The 27,701-nt window shown below is 34.7% G+C and overlaps 1 protein-coding gene across 2 annotated transcripts in view; it reads right to left on the reverse strand.

Moving 5' to 3' along the window:
- SLC36A4 (solute carrier family 36 (proton/amino acid symporter), member 4) overlaps positions 1-27,701 on the reverse strand; it is a 57,653-nt gene that overhangs the window by 10,856 nt on the left and 19,096 nt on the right. For both annotated transcript variants that reach the window (XM_011952092.1, XM_011952090.1), the window contains exons 7-10: positions 18,015-18,242; positions 15,869-15,967; positions 12,660-12,829; positions 4,082-4,251 (exon numbers count right to left, since the gene is read on the reverse strand). In XM_011952092.1, the coding sequence (XP_011807482.1) occupies positions 4,082-4,251; positions 12,660-12,829; positions 15,869-15,967; positions 18,015-18,242 (667 nt within the window). The remainder of the gene's footprint in view (positions 1-4,081; positions 4,252-12,659; positions 12,830-15,868; positions 15,968-18,014; positions 18,243-27,701) is intronic.

Here is a 27,701-nt window from a genome sequence, read left to right on the forward strand (position 1 = left end):
AAAAAAAAAAAAAAATAGTACTCCACTATTGGCAGCAGATTTCCAAACTGTTGACAAGTTTTCTGCAAGTTCTGGTCTGGTACTTTCTTGATCTTTTCAAAATGCATCAACAGAAGACTTGCAAAAACCAAGACTCATATTCCTTCCTTATTTGTCCAAATGATTTGTTGAGGGTTTGGAGTTGCCACCAAAAATAACAGCTGTGTTTACTCATATGCAGGCTGTGACAACTACATCACCACTGCCACTGATGAAGATTATATCACGTTTCCTCTTTGGGGATTCCAATTATGGCATGTGTTGGAGATATATATATATATTCCTGTTAGTAATTTAGCTTTCAGTTTGCAGTACACTGGTTTCTCTACTTCTTAATTTTTAATTTATGACGTTTTATTTTTTCCCTTTTCTATTTTTTCTGTGGCTCTCAACATTTTCCAGGAGGTTGTGGGATCAATTTCGAACTAAGTTCCTACCATGTTCCTCATATAACCAGAAGTTATTATTTATCATTCTGTATTCAAATTATTATGAAAGCTAAAGCCCTAAAAACTGTTTTGAAATTATAAATATAGCTTTACATGTATAGGGCTGAAGTGGCATAACCCTTTATAAATGAAATAATTGATTCTAAAGAAGTAGAAATAACTAGCTCTGAAGAACTCGAAAGTAGAAATACTTTATAAAGTAGGTTATTCATCTAATAGATGCTTGTTATAGCCTTTTAACTTCGCTCTCTGGGGAACTATACAGCATAACTCTCAAACGTAGTTAGGACCTCTCAAAATTCATTGAACAAAATTATTCATGGAGACACGTTTGTTTCACCTACTTATAGTAAGTAGTGGTATAAAAGTGAGGCCAAACAAATATTACCACTATCTTGCCACCTGAAGAGACTTTCAATTTGGAATCCATTTTTCTTTATCTATAATCTAAGCTGTCCTTAGTAAATCCAGTGAAATATTGTTGGAAAACTATGTGGGGGAATACTATAGCATTTTAGAATTTATAGACGAAATTTCCATCTAGCAAACACTTTTAAATCACGAAGTATAATTCCCATCTAAAATCTGTTTAAAGTCAGATTTTAAACATTACATAACTGAAAGATATTTGCTTGTAAAAATGGCTTGAAATATGCTATTGGTAATGTTATTAGTAGACAAAAAAGACAAGTATATATACTTTTAGCCGAATCCAACATATATTAATAAAAACTCAAAGGGGAGTTTAAAGTAAGGATAGTTTTATTCATTACAAATACTATGTCATTAACAGACAGCTATTATGAATAGATCTATTAAGTACTAATCAGACTTATTCAGTGTCTACCAAAACTATATACAGCAAGAAAAAGTATCCTTAGAGCATAAAGTTCCCTCTGATATTAAAATAAAAGCCTATTTAAGTCTATTATTTGCATCTGAAGGGTAAATGCAGATACATCAGAGCACAAAACGAAGCACTTGATATTACAGCACCAAAAACAAAAATGTGGAAAATAACTTAGTACATTAATTTTAATTAAACAAATAGTTAATGGTGCTCTCCACATACCTACTGACTCTAAGAGAGGATATCAGGAAACAGAATGGTACGTTTTTAATCTGCAGAGGCAACTAACTTAAATGAAGGATTTTAGTGAGTTTTCTCTACAAACTACTAAAGATTTATGGGTTTTGATACTTACATAGTCATAGTCTACTATAGATTATAAAAACAAGGACTCTTCAAAAATTACAAACAGTAGAAGGATCAACAAGTTAGAGAATAACAGAAGTAAAGAGTACTTAGTATATTTTGTTGATTCAATTCATACACAGAATGGAAACACTGGTCTTAGTGTTTATTATAATACATTTAAAAATGGAATGGCTCATAGTATAGGTTTGCTCCTAAAATGTCCATAGTGACCTTTGGCTGGTTTCTACCCTCCCTCCTCCTTCACTTGTGAGGTGCCTATATACCAGGTAAGCACCTAAAGGGAACACGCAGGAAGAGTCTGAATCATTTCTAAAGTTTTTGAGTTTCACGAAGAAGATATTTTGAAATCATGATTCAAATGCTAAATGGATACTTGGACACAACCAACATAATCCAAGCTGGTAAGTCCACTTCTTTAAAGACCAATACAACAAACATGGATTCAGTACTTGGAAAGGATTATGGAACATTTAAAGACATTCAATTTTCAATGCAAATCAGGCTGAGCCTCCACTCTCATTGCTAGTGCTGCTGCACAGCCTACTCTACAAACATGACTAGGTCCCATCAACTGTCTACACACATTGGTCAGTAAAGTGCAAGCCCCCAAATCTTTTCACATGCCTTTGAAAACAGAATAAAAAGCAGTTTTGCCATGAATATCAGTTGGCTTTTACTTTAATTTGGAAGGATATGTGCCAAAGACACAAATGAAGTTCACTGTCCAGTGATGTGTCCCAATATAGCAAAAGGAAATATTACATAGTTTTTGTTCTCTTTCTCCAAGGCATATCCCTTGTATGGATGAGAAGCTTTAATGACTTTTAACTAAAAGAAAGCAGCAACCAAGAAAAGGCTGCAGTTCTCTGTGCTATGAACTAAGCCCCTGGCTTCTGGGAACAAAATCATGGAAGCAGATGTGGTGTGGTCTGTGCCTCAGCAGATTAATAACTTCAATACAACAATGCCAGCCAATGTGCAGAAATGGCTGAAGTTTAAAAAAAAAAAAAATCCTGGACCCCTTTTACCATTGCCCTCAAACTCCTTTACCTGAATTTCCATTACCAACTTTAAAAGATGATATACTTTCAGAATAGAATTGCCTTACATCTGTTGATAAAAACACTTTTACTGAAATTAGTCTTTTTATTTAGTCAATACCAAAATGTCAATAAAATAAATGTATAAAAATATTTCAAAATGTTTTAAAATATCTTTTTGCTACTGAATGTTTTTTCATTAGTCATCAGAATACGGACTTATTGACTTCATTCGTTAATATGATTTATCTTATTAGTGATATAATTCATTTAAGTAATTACTTTGAAAAATACATTTAATCTACTTTTTCAGCTTTGCATTTCCCTTTTCAAACCAAACGTAATATACTAAATTCTTTAAATCTAGGCATGAACTCCATGGCAGGCTGCTCAAATCAATTTATTGAGCCTCCTCGAATTTCTAGCTCTATCATTCTAAATAGTGCAAGATGTTTATTAGTATCTTACACAAGGAATTTCCAAAGCTGCTTGTTCCCCAGAACACTAGTAATCTGGTCCGAGGTATCATTTTAGGTAATCCTAGTTTAGTCTGGTGATGCAATCATCTGTATATTTGTAGTCATAGTAATGGTTACAATAATGATCATAATAACTTCCAGCTATTAATACTTTGTTAATATTATTTCTAACACCACGAAAATGCCATAAGGAAGTTTTATCTTCATTTCATAATTGAGGAAAGAGGGGCTCAACAATGGCATGTAACTTGCCTGAAAACACCAGCAAGTAAGTGGTAGGCTTGACTTTGAATCCCCAGATCTGTCTGACTCCAAAACTTACATTCTTTCCACTATACTGAACTCAAGCTCCCGTTCCATGAGTCTGTATTATGAACGTTACCTTGAGAACGCATTTTATGATAAAGAGTCTTAATAAAAGATTATATACACTTCTTCAAATAATAAGAAAATAAGCCACTAAAATTATGAAAGACCAATACAAGTAAAATTAAACACTTTCCTGTAGGTAGTTATGGATAAGAAAACTGTTAAAATATGCAAAAACAGGAATAAAAAACCCAAGGAAAGCTAGAACCAAAATAAAATGTGTATCAAAAATGGAAGGAGTCCCATGTACATTTTAATTACCAGTAATGTAATTTTCAAAATAACTTCATTAGTTATTTTAAGTGTGATAGGATCTGGTTTGTGTTTTTCTTATGTAGCAGTAGAAAAACATAATTTTAACCTGAAAAGTAATCCAGCTGGGTGAACAAAATTGTTTTAAAAATATTGAAAAATATGTCTTATGTAGCTTTCATTTTAAGAAATTCAACAATAAAAATTATGATATAAATATATAATGATACTTACAAGTAATACTAACCAAGAAGGATCTTATCCCAAATTCACAGATTTGCTTCCATTTAGTATGAAATTTGGATGTGATCCCAGGGATAATGATCTCTGCTGGAACATAGAACTGAATTGAATATGTCACAAAAATGCCAAAGGAATACAGAATTTTCACTGATTGATATAACCTGTTGAAAAAAATTTTCAAAATTTAGTCATTTTTAATGTGAATTTAGCTTTCCTCCTTTAATTTTAATATTAAGATAAGTAAGAAATCCAGAATACCAAATTAGGCCAGAACCTTACTAACTAAAAATGCTTGTTTAAAAAAAAAGGCAAATTGATCTCTAACTAAATTTCTAGAGGATACAAGAACAATTCATTTTGACAAAATGGAAAGCTTGAACATGCATGCCAGGGTTTGGGGTATATTGGTAAAAAAGATTTCATTTTGGGATAAGCCAATATTCTGAAGATTAGACTCAGCCCCCTGAAGAGCTAATGCTTTCTCAACTTTCTTTTTAAAAATTGAGCCTACTGTATGTCTTAAATCCTGAGTCATACCGTCATTAATCTTTACATAGAAGAAAAACTCGCATTAAACTAAAGTATAGTTCTTGGGTGAAAATTTTTGGAGGTATGGCATTAGTTGCAGAAATGTCATCCATCTTAAGTCTCAAAGCAGGCATCTAAACCATTTCACCTTGCAAAGTTCTCTAAATTATACACACAATCTATGTTTAAATTTACATTAAATAAGGGACATACAGTTGCTGGGTAAGGTTGTTGTTATTCTTTTGTGCAAATTAACTTATCTCTTTGATATACAGTGCTTCAAAACAGCACAGCAATTTTCAGTTTTATAAATATCTTTAGATTTCTACATTGTGGATAACCTGTCAAAACTTCACATGCATGTCTTGATAAAGACTTCAGTAACTTTCTTAAGCACAGAAAAAGAAGACTTTTTAAATGTTGATAATGACATGAAGAGAAAACACAGAATTGTAGGATCTAGAAGAAGGAACATCGTAGAATCCACTCTTTTGGGTTGCAGACTAATAAAATTAATGTGCTGTACTTTAAAAAAAAACATTTTAACATTTTATAACATTTAAAAGAAAAGCCCAAACATCCTGCATTTTTTAAGTAAAAAACAGAGAAAACACTGTTGGTTCAGTGTGCTGCAGCATCGGGGCAGTGATTAACACCTACGTCCTCTTTCAACAGAAACATCTTCCCACAGTTTTCTCATTTAAGAGTTCTACTTTCCCACCTAAAATTCCCATGCACAGGGAAGTGTTTTCTTTCTTACAAAAAAATGCAATCATTTTAAAATGATTATATTCTACTTTTGGTACATAATGTCAAGGTATATAAACCTTGACATTAATGGAGCTTTAAGTATAAATGTACTTTATAAGTATATAAAGTCGACATTAATGGAGCTTTATTTCTGATGTCTTAAGATTTAAAGCAGCAAGGATTTTTAAATTTCACTTTTAAGTTCAGGGGTACATGTGCAGGTTATACAGGTAATTTTGTATCATAGGGGCTTGCTGTACAGATTATTTCACCACCCAGGTATTAAGCCTAGTACCCATTGGTTATTTTTTCTGATCCTCTCCCTCCCACACCCTTCACCCTCAATAGGCCCCAGTGTGTGTTGCTCCCCTCCATGTGTCCACATGCTCTCATCATTTAGCCCCCACTTATAAGTAAGAAGATGTAGTATTTGGTTTTCTGTTCCCATGTTAGTTTGCTAAGGATAATGACCTCCAGCTCCATCTATGTTCCTACGAAGAACATCATCTCAACTGTTTTCTTATGGTTGCATAGTATTCCATGATGTATATGTACCACATCTTCTTTATCCAGTCTATCACTGACAGGCACTTAGGTTGATTCATTTTCTTTGCTATTGTGAATTGTGCTGCAATGAACAAAGGCATATATGTCTTTATAACAGAACGATTTATATTTCTTTGGGTATAAAACCAATAATGGGACTACTGGATCAAATGGTATTTCTGTTTTAAGGTCTTTGAGCAATCGCCACACTGTCTTCCACAATGTCTTGAACTAACTTATACTCCCACCAACAGTTTATAATAAGTGTTGTTCCTTTTTCTCCATAACCTCACTAGAATGTTATTTTTTTTTTTAATAGCCATTCTGACTAGTGTGAGATGGTATCATGCTGTGGTTTTGATTTGCATTTCTCTAACGATCAGTAATTTTTTTTTTCATATGATTGTTGGCAGCACGTATGTCTTCTGAGAAGTGTCTGTTCATGTCCTTTGCCCACTTTTCTTTCTTTTTTCTTTTTTTTGAGATGGAGTCTCACTCTGTTGCCCAGGCTGGAGCGCAGTGGCACAATCTTAGCTCACTGTAACCTCTGACTCCCTGGTTCAAGTGATTCTCCTGCCTCAGCCTCCCAAGTAGCTGGGACTTATACGTGTCCGCCACCACACCTGTCTAATTTCTGTATTTTTAGTAGCGACGGGGTTTCCCCATATTGGCCAGGCTGGTCTCAAACTCCCAACCTTGTGATCTGCCCACCTTAGCCTCCCAAACCCTTTGCCCACTTTTTAATGAGATTTTTTTCTTACAAATTCCTTGAAGTTCCTTTACATGCTTGATATTAGATCTTTGTTCAATGTAGTTTGCAAAAATTTTCTTCCATTCTGTAGATTGTCTGTTCACTCTGTTGATAGTTTTCTTTGCTGTGCAGAAGCTCTTTAGTTTAATAAGATCCCATTTGTCAATTTTCACTTTTGTTGCAATTGCTTTTGGTATCTTCATTATAAAATTTTTGCTCATTCCTATGTCCAGAATGGTACTGGTTAGGTTGTCCTCCAGGGTTTTTACAGTCTGGGATTTTACATTTAAGCGTTTATTCCATCTTGAGTTAATTTTTTGTATATGGTGTTAAGGAAGGGGTCCAGTTTCAGTCTATCCCATATGGCTGGCCAGTTATCCTAGCACCATTTATTGAACAGCGAATCCTTTCCCCATTGCTTGTTTTTGTCAGGTTTTTCGAAGATTAGATAGTTGCAGGTGTGTGGCCTTACTTCTGGGCTCTCTATTCTGTTCCACTGGTCTATGTGTCTATGTGTCTGTTTTTGTACCAGTACAATGCTGTTTCAGCTACTGCAGCCCTGTCGTATAGTTTAGAGTTGGGCAGTGTGATGCCTCCAGCTTTGTTCTTTTTGCTGAGGATTGCCTTGACCCTTCAGGCTCATTTTTGGTTCCACATGAATTTTAAAATAGTTTTTTCTAGTTCTGTGAAGAATGTCAATGGCAGTTTAATAGGAATAGCATTAGATCTATAAATTGCTTTGGGCAGTGTGGCCATTTTGATATTGATTCTTTCTATCCATGAGCATGGAATGTTGTTCCATTTGTTTGTGTCGTCTCTGATTTCTCTGAGCAGTGTTTTGTAATTCTTGTTGTAGAGATCTTTCACCTCCCTGGTTAGCTGTATCCCTAGGTATTTTATTCTTTATGTGGTACTTGTGAATTGGGGCAACACAATGCCATTCACAATTGCCACATAAAGATTTGGCTCTCAGCTTGACTGTTATTGGCGTATAGAAATGTTGACGTTTTTTGCACATTGATTTTGCAGCTTGAGACTTTGCTGAAGTCTTATCAGCTTCAGAAGCCTTTGGGCTTACTATGGAGTTTTCCAGATATAGGATCACGTCATCTGAAAACAGGGATAGTTTGCAGATCTTGCAGTTCTTCCTATTTGGATGCCCTTTGTTTCTTTCTCTTGCCTGATTGCTCTGGCCAAGACTTCCAATACTATGCTGAATTGGAGTGGTGAGAGTAGTAAGGATTATAAACAGTCGCTAAACTATGGCCAAGCAAGAAGAGATTCAATAAGTATTCTGCTATAACATATTTATCATACAAGAATAAGAAGAAATTTAAAAGCTCAGTAAAAATAGATTTGAGAATACACAGCACCATTAGGAAGGAAGGAACTCCTTAGAGCTAACAACATTTAAAACTGAATTTTAAAAATTAGCTAAGGATGTATTTCTCAGCTTGAGGCTTAAAGGCTAAACACAAATAGTCAAGTTACTGAATATATACAACATAACTGAAAGACTTGTGTTTCCTATACTCTGATATGTAAGTGTGGATAATTAAACAAATATTCTTGCTAGTTTATTAGTTTAACAAAAGGACATTCCTTTTTCTTAATTGTCTTTTCACTTACATGTTTTTAAAATGTGGTTAATAATATATTTAGTATTTTTAAAAATAAAAATACATCATTTTGCATATAAGTACTATTACTTTTTTACTGACAAAGTTACATCAGCTAAGAATCTGGTTATTATTAATATCGTTAATTATATGCAAATATTACTATTTGGTGTTACAAAGAGTAAAAATAGGAAATAAAATGGTGTGGATCTTTTAGAAGTTGGTATATCTACTGAACCAAAGAATAGCTATATAGAAATAAGAGGGCATCTTTAAAAAGTACCACAGTTTAATATGAACTGTTTCACTTCTACTACTTTTCTGTTTCAAGAACCTACTTATTTCTATGTTTGGAATCTATATTTTCAATCACTCTAAACTATTTTTCTCTACTTAACTTTTGTATAGATATTATCACAACCTTTTCTTCATTTGGGTTTTAAGCAGCAACTATTGTAAGGCTTCTTTTGTACTATGTTTTAGAAATGAAGAAAGTTGAAAGGAAAAATCTACCCAGTAAACCCTCTTTCTAAAGAAAAATAACCTTTCTTAAAGTCAAAGGAATTTGTTTTGAGGGTATAAAAAACATCAAACAACTTTAAACAACACTTAGTGTACATTAAATGATCTTTTAAAACTCCTCGCTGCCAAAGCTCCTGAGAGTTACAGACTGTTTCATTCTTCTCTGTATATCCCTTCAATGCACTTAGTATTAATAGGTGATTGATACTTATTAAAATATTAATTATCAAAATAGATATGGATAGTTAATTCTTAGAAACTACAACCATTCAACATGACAAATATTAATAGCACTTCAAAGAATAAAATTATTTATGCTTGGAAACAAAATCTATTATAATGATAGTAAAGAATTTAATACCTTAGTAAAGGACAGAAATGTATTTTTAATAATTATTTTTCAGCCAATATATTGAATCAGATTATAGGGAGAAAACAACTTAATGTTCCGGTGAAAATATCAGTTTTGAAAACATAGATTATCAAAATTAGTAATGCTTTTACTCTTTTCTCCACAGTGGCTACTAAGTCAATCTTCAGGTATGAATAACTTTAATTTTTTTAAAAACCAACTTGGGAAATGAGTTGTTGACTGCTTCTCTGTCTCTCAAGGTTGACTACAGAAGCTACCCTTGGAAACAACCTGGTAAGTCACTTTCCCTCTTGGATCCTTCATGATGCTCAGGTTGAGAATCTTGAGGATTTAGCTCTGTCAAGAAGTCATCTTAATTGAGAACTATCTGCAATCCTTGCCAAGAGCCTCATCTCATTCTAGGCTAAAAAATAAGACAACTATGGTTATGTAGCATTCATCACTAGATTGAATGCCTTGAACCAGTAAAACCTTTAAAATACATTCTTTCCTTCAAAAGCTAAATGCAATACATGTACAGTATTGCTCATAACTAATTTTCAAAGATGACAGTTCAGAAAAATTAAGGGTAATAATAACTTGGAGCTTCTCTAATCCATACTTGCCTTATCCTATGGCCTCTTTCAAATTCAATCTTTTCTTGCAGAAATAACCAAAATATACTCTGAGACTTTGTCAATTTGTACCAAAAGCCCTTTATAGCTTTTCATAGCTAGTAGCCATTAGTTCTCTAGGATACTCTTATAACAGTCATTGGCTTTCATACTCCGCCAATAGAGTACATTGCACAATCTCTAACTTCCGAGGCCTCTCATGTGAAGCACAGGAAAGAAGTAAAAGAGAGACTCATATATAGTATATTAAGAAAGAAATATTAGATATAATCCCATAATTATTCTAGTCCAAACTTCTCACTTTACCGAATGCCATGACTGTAAAAAGACAAGCAACTCTTCTCTTGTATACCTCAGTTGTGACTATCATTTTAATTGTCCCACAACGGCAGAGTCCACACAGAAACAGACTATAGGCTGCATAAGGCAAATCTCCACAGTGCAAAGACATCAACCGACACAAGTTCTCTAAAGGGAAATATTTATCTTGACTGGCTTTCCTGTTTTTTCCAGATTTTTGTTGTTTCTTAGGATACTTGTACTAGGGTTTCCTAATGAAAAGTTGTATCTAGCTAGATGTCCTTGAATAGAAACTATGATCTAATAGTCCCTTTTAAATAAAGAATCTCAACTAGTTCCATTCTAATTGGAAAGTCAGAGCAATTAGAAATAAGGTCAGATGTAGAAAGGGGCTGTGGGAAAAGGGAAGGATTAATTCGAGCTACTGCAGGGACAGTGTCACCCTCCAAGATTGAGTTGTGAATATCAAAAGCATCCTGTCTTATTTTTGTCCACTATTTCTGCACCACGTTCTTACATGCCTGGGAATACAAACCTTTTAATGTGAATGTGTGCACACTCCCACTTCAGAACCTTCCCCGCTAAAATATTCTTACATGCTTTTGTAAATAAGACCAGGAAAGAATTCTGATATTACTTCCATGTACATTTTATATTTGACATTAAAAATAGTTGTTAAAATTAATTAAAAATTATTATTGTTATTATTAATATTATTGAGACAAAATGTCTCTCTGTTTCCCAGGCTGGAGCGCAATGGTACCATCACAGTTCACTGGATAATCAACCTCCCGGGCTCAAGTGATCCTCCCACATCAGCCTTCCAAATAGCTGCGATTACAGGCTTGGGCCACCATGCATGGCTAATTTTTAAATTTCGTGTAGAGTTGGAGTTTCACTGTGTTATGCAGGCCAGTCTCAAACTTCTGGCCTCAAGTGATCCTCCCACCTTTTCCTCCCAAAGCACTGGGATTCCAGACATAAGCCACCATACCTGGCTCAAAATATCACTCTAAATAAGGAAAAAAAAATCATTCTATTTTCCAAACATTGCATGGTATTTGAAAAGATGAACTTACTACCATATTTTTTAGCTTGATTCTCTTATACTAAGCTGTTAGGCTTCTAGTTCATTAAGCTTCTAGTTTCATATTATAAAAAAGAAACCAAAAAGCACATTTAAAGGGAACAAAATTATATAGTTAACTATAAAGAGTTAATAAAATAAATGCTAAAGAACCAGATATCTTTATTTGTAATTATGACTCTACCTTGAAATATATTTATAACATTTGAAACATGTTTCCATTTTGAAATACATTTATGTTAAAGTAAAATTGTAATAAAAAATACAGACACATCACATGTGTGCCCCTTGTGCAATCTGGAAACTATCCTAGGTACATTTGCTCTATCATAAATGGCTTCCTACAAACATTTGTCCTAGCAACATTTTTGACTCCAGTGCCCAGGATTCAAATGACTATTAAATGACAGACAAATTCTCACCAGGAGGCCAGTTAGAAGATATAATTCCTGCTGTTGTTGCTTTTTCACTAATATTTTAAGACATTTAAGATTACATAGACTTTTTAAATCCAAGTAGCTAATGTAGTAATGTGACAATAATTAAGTCAGCAATTCTGAATTTATTCTTTGCATATGTGAAAACTAAGGAGTTACCTTCCATCTTGTAAATAAGGAAGTAAGTCTGCATGGTAATCACTGCCACTATCTTTGAAAATTTTTCAAAGACAAACCTCTGGAAAAAGGAAAAATCATATACATATGGTGCTTCATTTAGCACCCAATATTAAAGAGAACATTAAGATGATGCACCATTTTGTTTTATTATTTATAATGTGTCCCAACTGTGTTCTGAAAGAAGTTGGAAAATACACACTATGAAGCTGACCAAAATAGCAAGTATGATGTAATCTATTATTTTATCAGGAACCCTGATTGTTTGGACAGGTATTAATTTTTTTATTAAAATGTGTCCATATGAAAATAATCCCTGTTCTACTCTTATACTTGATTTGGATTTGAAACAACCTCCAATTTTAAACATTTTTTTAAAAAAATCCCAGAAGAACCCTAAATTCATATTTACTCTCCTCCGAAGAGTATGAAGAAATTCCAGATTGCACAAATAAATCACAGTAATTTTTTTTTTTTTTTTTTTTGAGACAAAATTTCGCTCTTGTCACCCAGGCTGGATTACAATGGCGCGATCTCAGCTCACTGCAACCTCCGCCTCCCGGGTTCAAGCAATTCTCCTGCCTCAGCCTCCTGAGTAGCTGGGATTATAAGCGCCTGCCACCACGCCCAGCTAATTTTTGTATTTTTAGTACAGACGCGGTTTCACCATGTTGGCCAGGCTGGTCTCGAACTCCTGACCTCAGATGATCCACCCACCTCTGCCTCCCAAAGTGATGGGATTCCAGGAAATCACAGTAAAAATTTTAAACGTTTAAACCATAAATCCAAGAACATGCCTTTATCATCAAACAGTGGTACATTATAAAATATATAAACCAATATTGACAAATTCATATATACCTACCATACATCTTGGGGAAGATTTAAAGTTATGCTGCCTTTGATTTCATCACGGAAACACATATATCCTAAAGTAGCTAATGTTACATACAAAGTTGTAACAATCCCCATGCCAATATTCAATGCTTGAGGGAAACGTTTTGATTCTTTCATTTGGTTTTCCAGTGGAAGTACCTAAGAAAAGAATACAATTCTTTCTTTTTTAAGGGAATACAAATATTTACAAATAACAGTGTCTCTTATACATACAAATTGGTTATTTATAGGCTATATGCAAATTTTTTTCCTTTAAAACACATATAATTGTTGAAGTACACTTCCATCGCCATATATTTATGCTACCTATTTTAAAATTCTTAAAAAGATTTAAACTCATCTCTTGGCAGGCAAACCTGCTAGTTAGTTTTAATAACCTTTTTATTTTGGGATAATTTTAGATTTACAGAAAAGTTACAAAGATAACACAGAGATCTCCCATATACCCCGACCCAGTTTCTCTTACCATTAACTTTTTATATTACCATAGTACATTTGCGACAACTAAAAACCAACATTGGTACATCACTATTAACTAAACTGCAAATTTCATTTGGATTTCATTAGTTTTTCCATTAATATCCTTTTTCTGTCCCAGAGTTCCATCCAGGATACCCACAGTGCATTTTGTCACCATGCCTCCTGTCTGTGATAGTTTCTCAATCTTTGCTTGTTGTTCATTATCTTGCCAGTTTTAAGGAGCACTGGTTTGGTATTTTACATAATGCCCCTCTATTTAGGCTTGTCTGAGGTTTTTCTCATGACTGGTATTGTAGGTTTTAGAGAAGGATAACATAGAGGTGAAGTGCCTGTCTCATCACACGTTATTAACATGATTTATCACTGGTGAAGTTAATTTTCACCACTTGGTTAAGGTAATTGTTTGTCAGGTTTCTCTATTATACAGTTACTTTTCTTCCCTCTCATCATACTCTGTTCACTGAAAGTAAATCCCTACATCCAGCCCATTCCCTGGGGAGTAGGAGGGGGATTAGTTATATTGCCTGGAGGGAGGAGGATTTCTAGGAATCTCATGTATGTATGTATGTATATATGTATGCATATTAGCATGGCCTTATGTATATTTTTTTAAATATTGAATTATAATCCAATATTCTGTTATTTGTTTTGTTACTCATATTATTCCACCTTTGGCCATTGTAAATTCCATCAGGTTAGCTTCTGTTTCCCTTTGACATGCCTCCATTCTTTCGTTTCTTGAACATATTCTTACCTTCTGACACTACAAGATGCTTTAGCCTCATCTTGCATTTCTTTGTTTCAGCCCTAAAATCAGCCATTCCTCCAAAGAACTTTGATTCTCTTGTAGAATGGTATTTAGAAATGAAGATCTGGTATTTAGAAATCAAGTTCTGGGTGTGTGCTTATTGCTACTGGGGTGTCACCACTTGCAGCCCCTCTCAGGAGACAGAACTAGGAAGTATATGCATGTATACTAACCCATGTATACACACATATCTATAACTGGTTTTACATCTACCCACCTGTATCTACTGTCAAATTCAGTAAAACTAATGATTTTTATTTTATTGAAAAAGAACCTTTAAAGAAAATAAGAAAAGGCTGACTGAAAAATCAAGTTTTTAAGGCAAATCTTCAGGAGACTGTAACCATAAAATTAGGCCATAGAGTGAAATAGCTAAGTAATAATAATAGCAAGTATTTACTGGAGTGTTTATGATATGCCAGGTATGATTCTAAAAGCTTTGCATGCAGCATCTTATGCAATCCTCACAATAACTCTATGAGATGATAAATCTAGTATTTTTTCCACTTTTCAGTCAGTCAGTTCCACATGGAAACATTAACTGTTAATAGCAGCAGGAGGGCAGAGAACAGTTTGGATGCTCTGGAGATAATCCAGATAGGAAACACGGGCAGTGACCAGGAATGGTGTCAGTGCAGCTAGAAAGGGAGAAAGAGAAAGAAATGAACATTTCCTAAGGCCTTCTCTGTGTCACGCAGCATTATAATTGTTTTATGTATAGTCTCCTTTATGGAATGAATTTGAGAATATTAAAGAAGACTTAACACGCCTTAATTATTGATTGAAATAGGGAACCAAGAACAAAGTAAAAGGAATCACTCCAGTGTTTCAAGTTTAAGCAACTGAAGATAAAACTAAAAGAAAAAGGAAATAAGAAAGTAAAGCTGGTTTTGGATGAGAAAATATGTGTCAGACTTTGGAATTGTTGAATTTAAGATTCAGAGGAAATGTCAATAGTTAACCAGTGCTCATCAGTTAAAGACAGACATGAAAATTTGCAGTTATGTTTGCAACAGCAATAATTGTAGCCGTGAAAATTTGTAAGAATTTGGGAGAACTATCTGAAGGAGAATTCACAGAGAGCAGAAACCCAAGTAAAAGGGTATAAAATTTTATTTTAGATCTATTTTGTCTGGGGTTAATATAAATAGATGTTTACAAATGGTTTTGCTCCCATACCTACCATCAGACTATGAAACATAAACTATGGAGCAAAGCAGACAGCAAGACTCTTATTTTCCCCAAGTCTACAAATGTTAGGCTTTAACTGGGAGCTACCTGCATGGAAATATTTAATATCTTAGAATCCTCAGAATCGTTGGTGTGTCTTTTAGTATTAGCTTTATAACATTGTTTCTCAAAACAAACATTATATTCATAAAACTACAGGGAGAATTTATATCCAACTCTTCTTATAAAGCAGTGATTCTGCAACTATTCCGATTCCCTTCAAATAATGTCATCTATAAAATATGCTTCAGATGTGCCTGAGTATGTGGGATATAGGTTTTTTTTTTTAAACTGGCCTTGAGTTAATAATTTTTGAAGCCAGGTGATGTTTACATAGGAGTTCATTATATTACTTTCTAAATTTTGTATAGGTTTGAAATTTTCCACAATAAAACGTTAAAAATGATCTGGCTAATTTATTCATTTTATAGATAAAGAAAAAGAGAAGTAGAGAGTCTAAGTGGTATGTCTAACATTAAGCTCCTTGTTAGTGGAAGGACTAAACTATAATTCTAATCTATCACACCAAATTGGAAATCATGTTCTAGAAATAAAGAAAATTGAAATAAAAAAGAAAAATACGCAATTTTAAATATAGCTAGGCTATATAAATCATTGTGTTGAATTAAGATTTTAAAAAATAATAACTAAATTCTTACCACTCCTATGCCTTCAAAAGCAAATACAGCAGTACCAAAAAAGAGTAGGTATTTCTTCCAACCAGCTACTATTGGAAGGTTGTGGGGATCCGGCATGTTCTAAACAAAGGAAGAAAAAAAGAAGACCAGTTACATCTTTACTTATTCTAAATAATTTAAAATTGAAAGAAAAATCATGTAATTTTGAGCTTCACCACAGCAAATGTGTTATAAAAGTGAATAATTTTTTCAATAAACACTTAAAGCACCCTATGTTAAATGTAGCCAAGCTGTTAGGATTTCACTGCCAAAAGCAACTGTTTCCCTCATGCCCATACATTCCATCTGAGCAAAATGCTCCTGACTACCTGCTTCCACCTGCAAGTCCCAGGTTGTGCACACTAGATGGCTCCTGCCACAACAGGTAATACATAAGCACATTCAAGTTCTAAGCTGACAGCCATACAGTCAAGTTATCAACCACTGCTGCTGGTGCCCAATAGAAATTCATTCTCCACTCTATTTTCATTGCTCTTTCAGTTCTCTAAGATGCCTGGTTCCTGACACTGGCTTTCTACCTTATAGCTCTGCTGCTGCCTAGAACAGGTTTCCTTCTTGTTTCAGTGCTTACTCTTTGATCCGATGGTTGTCATTACCCTTATTATTTGAATATATATGTCCTGACTCTGGCTTTGATTGCTTGGTCCTGACTCACAGGCTTATTCCAATTCTCATCATCTGGACAAAGTGCACATTAGCTCTAAATAGCCACTTCTTCCAGATACCCCAAGTCTGGTCCCTACTCTCCTCACCATCTTACATTCTCTGCTTTGCCTGATTTGAAGTAGAATTCAAGGCCAAGTAAAAAGGATGAACAAAGCAACTGAAGTGTGAAAGCTCAAGGATAATTTGGGGAACAGAGAGGTCTAGGACATCTGAAGCACAGATAGAATTGTGTGATATAATGGTGATACATGACTAAAACCATACACACTGGGTTTAGAATGAAAGGGTATTACAATGTTTGGCTCATTCAATACTAAACTATTATCTAAGGCAAGCAGGATGCTATTTCTCTTCTCCAAACAGCAGCTCATGCTGTTTCTTCTATTTTGGGAACCTCCTTTTCGGCTTAACTGACTCTTACATGTTTAGCTAAGGGGCCATGAACTCTGGAAAGCCTACAGGAACTTCCTGTCTGTTTCCTCCCACTCAGTGCTGTAAGAGAAACTACAGGTTTTGAAATTCAAAGACGAAGGAAATGAAACACAGATCCACAGTAAGAATTTTTAATAAATTGCTAAAGAAGATTTTACAACAATTACCTTGGAAATAATATGTAAGATTAATTAGATCAGGAGTGACTAGAGCAGGGATTCTCAACCTTTTTTTGGTTTTTGGCACCCTTGCAAGATGAAAGCTATATAACTTCTCAACAGCAAAACACATACATACAAACAGAAATACTAAATCTTGCAAACTATTTTAAGGAATTTGAAGAATCCCTGAATCTCAACAATGGATTATTTTAAGGAAACTGGGTTAAGAATCCCCAGACTATGGACAATGAAATCAGTTGAGGTAATTGCATATACTTCAGATAAAAGGATTACAGACTAGTGTAGTGGCAGTGGATTGAAGCAGTGGCAGCAAATAAAAGTTCAGAAGTCAAAGGAAATTATAGAACTGCATATATATATATACATATATATATATATATATACACACACACACACATAATGCATCTCTTGTGATTGGTTTAACTCACAAGATTTAAAGAATAATACATTTAATGAGTATTTTAAAGAATAATACATTTAATGAGTACCTACTTTCACGTTTGGCACTGTACTAAGAACACAATCCTAAATCTCATAATAACTCTAAGAGAGTAGGTATTCCTATCTTCTGAAGCACTGTCACAAAGCCCAGAAGCGTTATTTACTGAGATTCAAGATCTGACCACAAAGCCTGTTTAATCTCTCTGTCATTTACTTTTCTAACTCAACAGCATCCCCCTAAAAGAAACCAGCATCTATTGATTGTACACTGTGTGCCACATATGAAGTAGGGGTCTTTATATATCATTACTTTTACCTCCACGGTAAACAAAAATTTTACTTATATAAGAAAGATAAGAACTTAGTTAAAAACATTTTATACTTACCCTGACAACATACTGGTAAATTATCACAAGACTGACAGCCATGGAAACGTTGGCAAGGAATGAAAGTACAAATAGATTCTTTAGTTCACGAATGAAGACCAAAAGAATTATAAACGGAAGCAAGCAAAGCATATATATCCTTAGGTCAACACTTCTTCTCTCACATGGATTTGATGAATTGGTACTATTCGAAATAAACACTTTACTCTCCAGGAATCCTTCATGAACCTATATAGGATTACCAGGAGAATAAAGAAGGGCAAAAACTTCCATCAATTTACAACCATAAAACACATGTACAAAGAAAATTACAATCTATACACTTCATAATAAATTGCTATATTTTAAAATATTTACATTTACATTTTTTCAAGATACTCTGGTTTCCTAGAAACATATGTATCAAATATAAGGATAACTGACATAAAATAATCTTGAAAGGTAATTTCTTTTATCATACTGTAAATATAAAGTTCATTAGAAAATTATAACGATAGATTTGCTAATGTATTCTGAAGCTTTGTCACTATCATGCTCATGATACCTCCAAAGGCTCAAGTACCTCTTTTCGAGATCATCAAATTTGGGACCATGCTTGTCTAGGATGGCCACTGAGTATTCTCCTCTAGCTTGTTTTCTTCAGATAGGAAACAAGCTCCAATTATCTCTCAAAAATGTAGTCAGAGCAAAATTTTAAAATTATAGCCTAACCTTAAAACTCTTATAAAGCAATTATTTATAAATTATCATCACTATCAATAAATATTTATTAAAAATCCACTACATTCATGCATGGCCATATGGTAGACAGTACATAAATTTTTGCTAGAAGAAAAAAACTCCTACAAGATAAATCAACTTTATATTAAAACTTATTCAGCCACTCCTATAACCCAATTTTCAGATTTCAAAACAAATGTGATTTACAGACTCCATATATTAAGAACTATCTGTGATCCAATTAATCACATAACGCTACTTACTAAAATAGAAATGAAATTATAGAGGACTTTAGAAACAGTCTTAAAAATTTACAGCAGAGGCAGATCATACTATAACTTGAATACCAGTGAAAACTTATTTTCCCCCAAACAGTGTACCCTCTTTCGAACACATCAATATTGTCGAGTCTCTGGATACACACATTCTAAAAATTCTTAAGACCTTGTAATAATAATAGCTAGTGTTTTTTGAGTACATTCTTTGTATCAGGTACTGAACTACATGCTTTATACACAATATCTCACTTAATCCTCAAAATGACTCTCTAAAGCAGGTAGTAATATTAATCCCAATTTATAGTTGAGGAACCTGAGGCTTAGAGAAATATTTTTTTAAAACCTATGTAATATCAAGCCAGTAAGTGGTGGGTCTAGGATTCAAATTCAGGCCTGTGACTCTAGAATTAGCCTGGCCAAAACACTGCAACCTAGAAAGAAGGGCCCTGCCCAAGCAGCCACCTGGCCTCCACTCTTACATATCTCTCTCTAAATGTAGTAATTAAAAGGCCAACAAATCAGAAGATTAAAACAAATTTCTGATATGATTAACAATTTAAGTGTTTCTTCTACTTTAATTTTACATGTATAATCTACCATAAGTAATGTTTAGTGTCAGCATAAATGTACACATCATCTTAGACTATAAAGAAAATATCTATCAGATTTTTGCCCTATACAGGCAATTTATAACTTATACTGGACTAACAGACTTTCAAGTTACATCATGTACCATTTAAGAAATGCACAGCACATGACTATCTTGTAACTGACCATCAAAACTTTACATTTTCTTTTCTATAATTTAAAATAAAAGCAAAATTGGGGATTTACATTCCTTGGCTTTTACAAACATATTTGATTGTTGATTTAATGTTCTAGTAACTAAATTATTTAGAGCCAAATACTTGTTATGAAAGCAGTATCTCCAATTAGATTAGATAATGATCAAAGTAAAGCTCTAACAAGGCTAGCTGGCAAGAGAAAAGCAGTTATATAACCAATATTTTAAAGGGTTGTTTTAATTATTATTAGGCGCTTTGGAATTTAAAATTAATTCTATCACAAATATAGTATTTTAGCACTTTTGGCAAAAAAGTGGTTATAAAAATTCTGAGGATTAAAAAAATAAAATAAAAATGTAGATACATACCTAGAGCAAGATTCAGGTAAACATTTGAGTCCTTTGGTGCCCTCTAGAGACAGAGACTGGCTATCTAATAGGACTTCCTATGATCTCACATGTTTACCAAAATGTAAAACACTGAAATAAACATTATAAAATAAAATTACTAAATTCAGTTGTTTCCATTTGAGCTCAAATTTACTAAAATCCACCACTTATTAAGTTTTCAATGATTCTGTAATTTAATAGTTAAAATTCCAACAGCAGATTATGTTTGTCAGTAAAGCCAAATGCAGAATTACAGTTATAGTACCCTACATTTGTATGTTTTACATTTTACAAAGGCTTTCATAAACCTTTTGTCAGCTGAGCCTCACAATAAGTTTATGAGAAACAAGGGCATATTTTGTTACTATTCCCATTTTACAAATAAGGAAACTGATGCTAGACCAGGGATAAGGGGGTATTGCTCAATGTGTGAGTTAAAACTGAGAAAGCAGAGATTTGAACTCCTATTCTACAATCAATGATCTTTGATATTGCTACACTTTTTATTTGTAATACTGTATTCCTCCCCCATTCTCCAAGCCCACATACCACTATTTTATCTATATGAGATTTTCTAGAGTATCCTAGAGTAAGAACAGACAGGAACAACATAACCACTATGGACTAGACTCATCAGAAGCACTAGGGTTCTTTATCCCCTACTGATTGTGCATAAAGACTTAATGGGACCAAGAATAGTCCTGTGGCAGTTACATAGCAGGTTTCTACGTTTGTGTGGCAACCAAACCCTTAATTTTTTGGGTTAATAAAATATATTTAAATTTCATGTACATTAAAGGGAGGGTAACAATCCTATGGTTTTTAACTATAACAATAAGTAGCAATTGGTAAGGTTTAATCAACTAGTGTATCTATGATTGTATAAAGATATCAAATGTAAAAGAACACCTCTGTAGAGAGTGAAAATCTCTGATCTCATGCTGCTTCAGTGACCATCTCAACTACTTTCTCAAGCCTGACTGCCTTTTTTTTTTTCCATGTTATTCTGTATGATTCAAAAAGACTTTTACATTTCTATCTACAGCAGGCATTCTCCTCACCTCCAGAGAATCACTTTTTCTACCTGATCTTCTTAGGACATGTGCAAAGTTAAACTTTTCCATTCAACCTGAGAAGTAACTGATAATATTTCATAGGAGAAAGTCACCAATTCTAAGCTTATAAACATTTATTTTATCCACCTTATCTACTCTTTATGTCATACAAACACACTCACAGCTAAAATCCAACAAGACAATGTCCCGTGGGGTGATGAACAATTAACATACTGGATGTGACAGAGATCTAGGTTTCAACCTAATTCCATATGACTTATGGCACACTACTCATTTTGTGAGACTGCTTTCTCATTCATAAAATGAGCATAGTTCTTACTTTACAGAGTAGTTATAAAGATTAAATAATGTATATCATGGTTTGTAAATATAAAATTATAAGGCATTATTAACATTATTCTTAAATTCAAACAGAGCTTGTAATCCTTTTGAAGACAGGTATTAGAAAAGATACAGTACTACCATGTTGCACAACCCTAGAAAGGCATAATTTCCATCATATTATATATAAATGACTGGTAAGATGGTATGTCTTATCACTTCCTGTTAATAAAACGCCTCTTAATGGGGTTAGGAGTCCTAGGAAAATGCAATTTGTAGAATTAAATATTTGTAAAATCAAAAGGACGCCATCTATAACAAGTAATGCTAATGGAAGGACTGATGCTTTATTTTGATAAACAAAAGAATATAAACAGGACTCTAACTCTAATTACTGTTACACTTTTCTATGTCCTCTACATCTCCCATGGCTACTTGCTCTCGCTAAGACCTTTCACTCTATTCTGTAGTCACGATACATATGAGGGAACACCTGTGTCTGATGGTTTAGATTACAGATTTTTCTGCCAGAAACTGTGTTTCTAATTATTTGCAAATATCTAGTAAAAGATAGAAGAAATAGTTTAAAAGTAGGATATTTTGAAAAAAAATAATAAAATGAGGGTAGAAAGAAAAACTACAGAATTTATTGGGACTCTCAGATGCAGACAGCATCTAGAAGTATTCTCCTGGCTAAAACTGTCAGCAGTTACAACACTAATCTCTTGATACCATTCCCTTTTTTAAAAACATTTTATTATTTTATTTTTCCATACATTATTGGGGTACAGGTGGTAGTTACATGAGTAAGTTCTTTACTGGTGATTTGTGAGATCCTGGTGCACCCATCAACAAAGCAGTATACACTACACCATATTTGTTGTCTTTTATCCCTTGTCCCCTCCCACTCTTCCCCCCAAGTCCTCAAAGTCCACTGTATCATTCTTATGCCTTTGTGTCCTCATGGCTTAGCTTCCACATATCAGTGAGAACATACAATGTTTGGTTTTCCATTCCTGAGTTACTTCACTTAGAATAATAGTCTCCAATCTCATCGAGGTCATTGCAAATGCTATTAATTCACTCCTTTTTATGGCTGAGTAGTACTCCATCATATATATGATGGATATATATATGATGATATATATATTACAGTTTATCCACTCATTGATGGGCATTTGAGCTGCTTCCACAATTTTGCAATTGTGAATTGTGCTGCTATAAACATGCGTGTGTAAGTATCTTTTTCGAATAATGACTTCTTTTCCTCTGGGTAGATACCCAGTAGTGGGAATGCTGGATCAAATGGTAGTTCTACTTTCAGTTCTTTAAGGAATCTCTACACTGTTTTCCATAGCGGCTGTACTAGTTTACATTCCCACCAGAAGTGCAGAAGTGTTTCCTGATCACTGCGTCCACACAAACATCTACTATATTTTTAATTTTTTGATTATGGCCATTATGCAGGAGTAAGGTGGTATCGCATTGTGGTTTTGATTTGCATTTCCCTGATCATTAGTGATGTTGAGCATTTGTTCATGTTTGTTGGCCATTTGTACATCTTCTTTTGAGAACTGTCTATTCATGTCCTTAGCCCAGTTTTTGATGCAGCTGTTTTTTTTCTTCCTGATTTGTTTGCGTTCGTTGTAGATTCTGGATATTAGTCCTTTGTCAGATGTATAGATTGTGAAGATTTTCTCCCACTCTGTGGGTTGTCTGTTTACTGACTGTTCCTTTTGCTGTGCAAAAGCTCTTTAGTTTCATTAGGTCCCAGCTATTTATCTTTGTTTTTATTGCATTTGCTTTTGGGTTTTTGGTCATGAAATCCTTGTGTAAGCCAACGTTTAGAAGGGTTTGTTCAATGTTATCTTCCAGAATTTTTACACTTTCAGGTCTTAAGTCCTTAATCTATCTTGCGTTGATTTTTGTATAAGGTGATGGATGAAGATCCAGTTTCATTCTCCTACATGTGGCTAGCCAATTATCCCAGCACCGTATGTTGAAAAGGGTGTCCTTTCCCCACTTTTTGTTTTAGTTTGCTTTGTTGAAGATCAATTGACTGTAAGTATTTGGCTTTATTTCTGGGTTCTCTATTCTGTTCCATTGGTCTATACACCTATTTTTATACCAGTACCACACTTTTGATGACTATGGCTTTATAGTATAGTTCGAAATCAGGTAGTGTGATGCCTCAAATTTGTTATTCTTGCTTAGTCTTGCTTTGGCTATGCAGGCTCTTTTTTAGCTCCATATGAATTTTAGAATTGTTTTTTCTAACTCTGTGAAGAATGGTGGTGGTATTCTGATGGGGATTGCGTTGAATTTGTAGACTGCTTTTGGCAGTATGGTCATTTTCACAATATTGATTCTACCCATCCACATATATGGGATGTGCTTCCATTTGTTTTTGTTTTCTATGATTTCTTTCAACAGTGTTTTGTAGTTTTCCTTGTAGAGGTCTTTTGATTCTTTGGTTAGGTATATTCCTAAGTAGTTTAATTTTTTTTTTTTTTTTGCTTAAATTACAATTTTTATTGTACATTATTTTATTGTTCCTCATAGGTTAGCTCAGACTGAGGGAGAGAGGTTGGAACAACAAATACTTGGAGAGTGATAACTGTGTCAGGTGCTATCCTGTGTGTTTGCGGGTCTTTGGTTTTGTTTTGTTTTGTTTTGTTTTTTAAATTATACTTTAAGTTCTAGGGTACATGTGCACAACGTGGAGGCTTGTTGCATATGCATATATGTGGCATATTGGTGTGCTAAACCCATTAACTCGTCATTTACATTAGGTATATCTCCTAATGCTATCCCTCCCCACTCCCCTAACCCCACGACAGGCTCCGGTGTGTGATGTTCCCTACCCTGTGTCCAAGTGTTCTTATTGTTCAATTCCCACCTACGAGTGAGAACATGCAGTGTTTGGCTTTCTGTCCTTGCAACAGTTTGCTCAGAATGATGGTTTCCAGCTTCGTCCATGTCCTTATAAAGGACATGAACTCATCCTTTATTATGGCTGCATAGTATTCCATGGTGTATTTGTGCCACATTTTCTTAATCCAGTCTATCACTGATGGACATTAGGGTGGGTTCCAAGTCTTTGCTATTGTGAATAGTGCCGCAATAAACATATGTGTGCATGTGTCTTTATAGCAATGATTTATAATTCTTTGGGTATATACCCAGTGATGGGATGGCTGGGTCACATGGCATTTCTAGTTCTAGATCCTTCAGGAATTGCCACACTGTCTTCCACAATGGTTGAACTAGTTTACAGTCCCACCAACAGTGTAAAAGTGTTCCTATTTCTTCACAACCTCTCCAGCACATGTTGTTTCCTGACTTTTTAATGATATTCATTCTAACTGGGGTGAGACAGTATCTCATTGTGGTTTTGATATGCATTTCTTTGATGACCAGTGATGATGAGCATTTTTTCATGTGCCTGTTGGCTGCATAAACGTCTTCTTTTGAGAAATCTCTGTTCATATCCTTCACCAATTTTCTGATGTGTTTGATTTTTTCTGGTCAATTTGTTTAAGTTCTTTGTAGATTCTGGATATTAGCCCTCTGTCAGATGGGTAGATTGTAAAAACTTTCTCCCATTCTGTAGGTTGCCTGTTCACTCTGATGGTAGTTTCTTTTGTTCTGCAGAAGCTCTTTAGTTTAATTAGATCCCATTTGTCAATTCTTGCTTTTGTTGCCATTGCTTTTGGTGTTTTAGTCATGAAGTCCTTGCCCATGCCTATGGCCTGAATGGTATTGGCTAGGTTTTCTTCTAGGGTTTTTATGGTTTTAGGTCTAACATTTAATCCTTTAATCCATCTTGAAAAAATTTTTGTATGAAGTGTAAGGAAGGTATCCAGTTTCAACTTTCTATATATGACTAGCCAATTTTCCCAGCACCATTTATTAAATAGGGAATTCTTTCCCCATTTCTTGTTTTTGCCAGGTTTGTCAAAGATCTGATAGTTGTAGATGTGTGGAATTATTTCTGAGGGCTATGTTCTGTTCCATTGGTCTATATCTCTGTTTTGGTACCAATACCATGCTGTTTTGGTTACTGTAGCCTTGTACTATAGTTTGAAGTCAGGTAGCATGATGCCTCCAGCTTTGTTCTTTTGGCTTAGGATTGTCTTGCAATGCAGGCTCTTTTTTGGTTCCACATGAACTTTAAAGTATTATTTTCCAATTCTGTGAAGAATGTCATTGGTGGCTTGATGGGGACGGCATTGAATCTATAAATTACCTTGGGCAGTATGGCCATTTTCATGATACTGATTCTTCCTATCCATGAGCATGGAATGTTCTTCCATTTGTTTGTGTCCTCTTTTATTTCACTGAGCAGTGGTTTGTAGTTCTCCTTGAAGAGGTCCTTCACATCACTTGTAAGTTGGATTCCTAGGTATTTTATTCTCTTTGAAGCAACTGTGAATGAGAGTTCACTCATGATTTGGCTGTCTGTGTTTTTGTTATTGGTGTATAGGAATGCCTGTGATTTTTGTACATTTATTTTGTATCCTGAGACTGCTGAAGTTGCTTATCAGCTTAAGGAGATTTTGTTCTGAAACAAAGAGGTTTTCTAAATATACAATCATGTCATCTGCAAACAGGGACAATTTGACTTCTTCTTTTCCTAATTGAATACCCTTTATTTCTTTCTACTGCCTGATTGCCCTGACTAGAACTTCCAACACTATGTTGAATAGGAGTGGTGAGAGAGGGCATCCCTGTCTTGTGCCAGTTTTCAGAGGGAATGCTTCCAGTTTTTCCCCATTCAGTGTGATACTGGCTGTAGGTTTGTCGTAAATAGCTCTTACTATTTTGAGGTACATCCCAGAAGTACAAAGAGGAGCTGCTACTATTCCTTCTGAACTCATTGTGGTTTTGATTTGCATTTCTCTGGTGGTCTGGTGGTAACAAAATCTCTCTGCATTTTCTTGCCTGTAAAGGATTTTGTTTCTCCTTCACTTATGAAGCTTGGTTTGGCTGGATATGAAATTTTGGGTTGAATATTCTTTTCTTTAAGAATGTTGAAAATAGGCCCCCACTCTCTTCTGGCTTGTAGAGTTTCTGCCGAAAGATCCACTGTGCGTCTGATGGGCTTCCCTTTGTGGATAAGCCGACCCTTCTCTCTGGCTGCCCTTAATATTTTTTCCTTCATTTCAACTTTGGTGAATCTGACAATTATGTGTCTTAGAGTTGCTCTTCTCAAGGAGTACCTTTGTGGCGTTCTCTGTATTTCCTGAATTTGAATGTTGGCCTGCCTTGCTAGGTTGGGGAAGTTCTCCTGGATAATATCCTGAAGTGTTTTCCAATTTGGTTCCATTCTCCCTGTCACTTTCAGGTACACTAATCAGACGTAGATTTGGTCTTTTCACATAGTCCAATATTTCTTGGAGGCTTTGTTCATTTCTTTTTACTCTTTTTTCTCTAAACTTCTTTTCTCACTTCATTTCATTCATTTGATCTTCAATCACTGATACCCTTTCTTCCACTTGATCAAATAGGCTACTGAAGCTTGTGCATGCATCATGTAGTTCCCATGCCATGCTTTTCAGATCCATCAGGTCATTTAAGGTCTTCTCTACACTATTTATTCTAGTTAGCCATTTGTCTAATCTTTTCTCAAGGTTTTTTAGCTTCTTTGCGATGGGTTCAAACATCCTCCTTTAGCTCAGGGAAGTTTGTTATTACCGATCGTCTGAAGCCTTCTTCTCTCAACTCGTCAGTTCTCCGTCCAGCTTTGTTCCGTTGCTGGCAAGGAGGTGCGTTCCTTTGGTCTTTGATGATGGTGATGTACAGATGGGGTTTTGGTATCGATGTTCTTTCCGTTCATTAGTTTTCCTTCTAACAGTCAGGACCCTCAGCTGCAGGTCTGCTGGAGTTTACTGGAGGTCCACTCCAGACCCTGTTTGCCTGGGTATCACCAGCAGAGGCTGCAGAACAGCAAATATTGTAGAACGGCAGATGTTGCTGCCTGATCCTTCCTCTGGAAACTTCGTCTCAGAGGGGCACCCGGCTGTATGAGGTGTCAGTCAGCCCCCACTGGGAGGTGTCTCCCAGTTAGGCTACTCGGGGGTCAGGGACCCACTTGAGGAGGCAGTCTGTCCATTCT

This window comes from Colobus angolensis, unplaced genomic scaffold (assembly GCF_000951035.1).
Source record: "Colobus angolensis palliatus isolate OR3802 unplaced genomic scaffold, Cang.pa_1.0 Scaffold332, whole genome shotgun sequence".
Classification (NCBI taxonomy): Eukaryota; Metazoa; Chordata; class Mammalia; order Primates; family Cercopithecidae; genus Colobus; species Colobus angolensis.